Source organism: Nestor notabilis, unplaced genomic scaffold (genome assembly GCF_000696875.1).
Source record: "Nestor notabilis isolate BGI_N333 unplaced genomic scaffold, ASM69687v1 scaffold29438, whole genome shotgun sequence".
NCBI lineage: Eukaryota > Metazoa > Chordata > Aves > Psittaciformes > Psittacidae > Nestor > Nestor notabilis.
Genome location: NW_009941920.1, coordinates 796 through 1,121, shown reverse-complemented (window position 1 = coordinate 1,121; position 326 = coordinate 796). Strand labels below are relative to the sequence as shown.

General features: G+C 61.3%; 1 protein-coding gene across 1 annotated transcript in view; it reads left to right on the top strand.

The window, feature by feature from the left end:
- Positions 1 to 71: 71 nt before the first annotated feature.
- The window catches only part of LOC104410864 (mitogen-activated protein kinase 7-like), a gene marked incomplete at both ends in the record, with an annotated part of 1,044 nt that continues 789 nt past the window's right edge, over positions 72 to 326 (top strand). The window contains one exon of the mRNA XM_010021134.1: positions 72 to 237. Coding sequence (XP_010019436.1) covers positions 72 to 237 — 166 coding nt within the window. The remainder of the gene's footprint in view (positions 238 to 326) is intronic.

Here is a 326-nt window from a genome sequence, read left to right as displayed (position 1 = left end):
TTGGGTGCCCATTGGGTGGGAGGGCCCTCCATTGGGTGCCCATTGGGTGCTGACCACCCGTGGGCCTCCAGGCCAACAAGTGGCCATCAAGAAGATCCCCAACGCCTTCGACGTGGTGACCAACGCCAAGAGGACCCTGCGGGAGCTGAAGATCCTCAAGCACTTCAAGCACGACAACATCATCGGCATCAAGGACATCCTGAAACCCACCGTGCCCTACGGCGAGTTCCGCTCCGTGTAGGTCACCCCATAGGGGCATCCCAACCCCCTTTAGATCCTCCTGTGGGGCAGGAGGACACGTGGGGGGGAGCCCCATTGGGTTGGTT